This window comes from Volvox carteri, assembly GCF_000143455.1.
Source record: "Volvox carteri f. nagariensis unplaced genomic scaffold VOLCAscaffold_20, whole genome shotgun sequence".
NCBI lineage: Eukaryota > Viridiplantae > Chlorophyta > Chlorophyceae > Chlamydomonadales > Volvocaceae > Volvox > Volvox carteri.
The window spans coordinates 1,014,452-1,016,471 of record NW_003307563.1 but is presented as its reverse complement, the minus strand read 5'-3'; the positions used below and the strand labels follow the sequence as shown (position 1 = coordinate 1,016,471).

The following is a 2,020-nucleotide window of genomic DNA, read 5'->3' as shown; positions in this document are numbered from 1 at the left end:
TGGGGTGGGGTTCCCACTTGATGCGACCCTGTCCATTCATTTCACAAACCCCGGCCTGCTCTGCCCCCCAACCTCCCTCCCCCCCCATCCCCGTGGGGCCCCCCACATCAGGTGGTGACGGCCTTCGTAACGCTTTCCTCGCACGAGGGCCGCCAGCGGGTGCTGCGGGCCCTGCCCAGGAGCCTGATGAAGCAATGGAGGATGAAGCCGGAGAGGAAGTTCAATAACGGGGGAATAGGAATGTGAGTGTATACGGGGGCCGGGCCGTGTATGTGCATGTGTTTTGGGGGTTCGTTGGGGGGTACAGGGAAAAAGGGGAGAGGGAATGGTCGCGTGTGTGTGTGTGTGTGGAAGGCGTGTTCAGGACACGCTTTTACGATTTTGCTCGAACACCCACCCCACCCCTTAAACCCTTCCTTTAATCCTTCTCCCCCAACCTTTTACCTCAACCCTTAACTACCCTCAACTACCCTAAACCCCCAACCGCCGGACCTCCTGCCTCGCAATGCCCCCTCCCCCCCTCCCCCCCTTTCCCTTCCTCGTGTGTGGTTCGACTTTCCCCCCTCCCCCCCTTCGTCAGGTCCCGGATAAGGCCCGTGGCGCTGAATGTAAGTCCCGCTCCGGAACCTTCCGACATCAAGTACGAGAATCTAGAATATAGCCGCGGGGAGCGGATAGTCAGGTCCATTGCCACGAATACAGGTAGGTACGGCACCTAACCATAACACATCCGTACGCACCCCCTTCCCCTTAACGAACCCTTCACAAATTTCTATAATCACAAAGGTTGTTAAAAGCTACGCACAAAAGTCTATTGTGTGACGACGTCTGTAACACATTTTTCCTGGCATTCTTTAGACACTTTCCCTCCCCCCTTTCCCTTCCCTTCTCCTAACCTCCGCTTTTTATTCTTACACCCCCTCACCCCTCACCCCTCACCCCTCACCCCTCACCCCCCACCCCCCACCCCTGCATACCACTTCCGGGACACCTCCCCCCCCCTCCCTGCAGCCAAGTACCTGGTGCTGCTGGTCGGCTTCCTGCTGGTCAGCTTGGCCCCCGCACTGCGGATGGGCATTGCGGCCAAGGGCTCCGGACCCCCGCGTAGCCAGTGCACAGCGGCGTGCTCCTACACGGTGAGGACTGAGGGGCACTACTGGGGAGGGCGGAGGAGGGCTGAGGAGCACTGAGGGGCGCGCGGCTTTTAACTGACTGCGGATTCTTTTCGTAATCATTGGAAAACCGTAATATCATTGATCACCTCACATCTGCACGTCCGTACATTCGTAAATCCGTATATTCGTACATCCGTACATCCGTACATGTTTTCAGGACGGCACCGGGAACTATGTGCTCAGCAACGCCAACCGGGAGCTGTACAAGCAGTGTGACCCGGTATCCGGTACCGGTGCGCTGCACAATAAGTTGGATTGTGAGGAGACGACCGTGTGCTACGAGTGCTTCTGTCGGGCGGCACTTAACGCTGGAATGTACGGCGAGGTGACGTACTGCGCGCGGTTTTCTTCTGTCCTGGGAACGTACACACTGGCTCAGGTTCTGGCTGTGCTGGGCGTTGTGCTGGCGAACACCGTGATTGAGGTAAACGAGTGCCGGGTGGGGAGGGGAAAGGGAGGGGTTTGGGCTGGGGAGGGGGCAGTGTTTTTTTGTGTGTGTATGTGTGTGTGCATCTTAAAGGAGAAGGTGGTCAGAAGTGTTTAAGAAAGGGCTAACATTACAAAATATCGAAGCCCACGGCGAGGAGCAGGAGAGAGGGTGAGGTTGCTTGCTGGCCTGTCTGTCTCCCTGTCTGTCTGTCTGCATGTCTGTCTGCATGTCTGTCGATGGATGTAAACTTAATATTATATATTTCTTTCCATACCTGTGTGTTAGCGGTCTTAGTGGCTTTCTGCTCACGCGAACCTCGGTGATGACCGAGCCTCTGTCATCACAACCCGAGGAAAAGACTTCGCATGACTGACAGACACGCTCCGCCTCTGTACCGTCCATAACACCCCTTACT

General features: G+C 56.4%; 1 protein-coding gene across 1 annotated transcript in view; it reads left to right on the top strand.

Moving 5' to 3' along the window:
• The window catches only part of VOLCADRAFT_117676 (uncharacterized protein), a gene marked incomplete at both ends in the record, with an annotated part of 10,187 nt that overhangs the window by 2,499 nt on the left and 5,668 nt on the right, over positions 1-2,020 (top strand). Inside the window, 4 exons of the mRNA XM_002950810.1 lie at positions 112-242; positions 581-702; positions 1,012-1,136; positions 1,333-1,432. Coding sequence (XP_002950856.1) covers positions 112-242; positions 581-702; positions 1,012-1,136; positions 1,333-1,432 — 478 coding nt within the window. The remainder of the gene's footprint in view (positions 1-111; positions 243-580; positions 703-1,011; positions 1,137-1,332; positions 1,433-2,020) is intronic.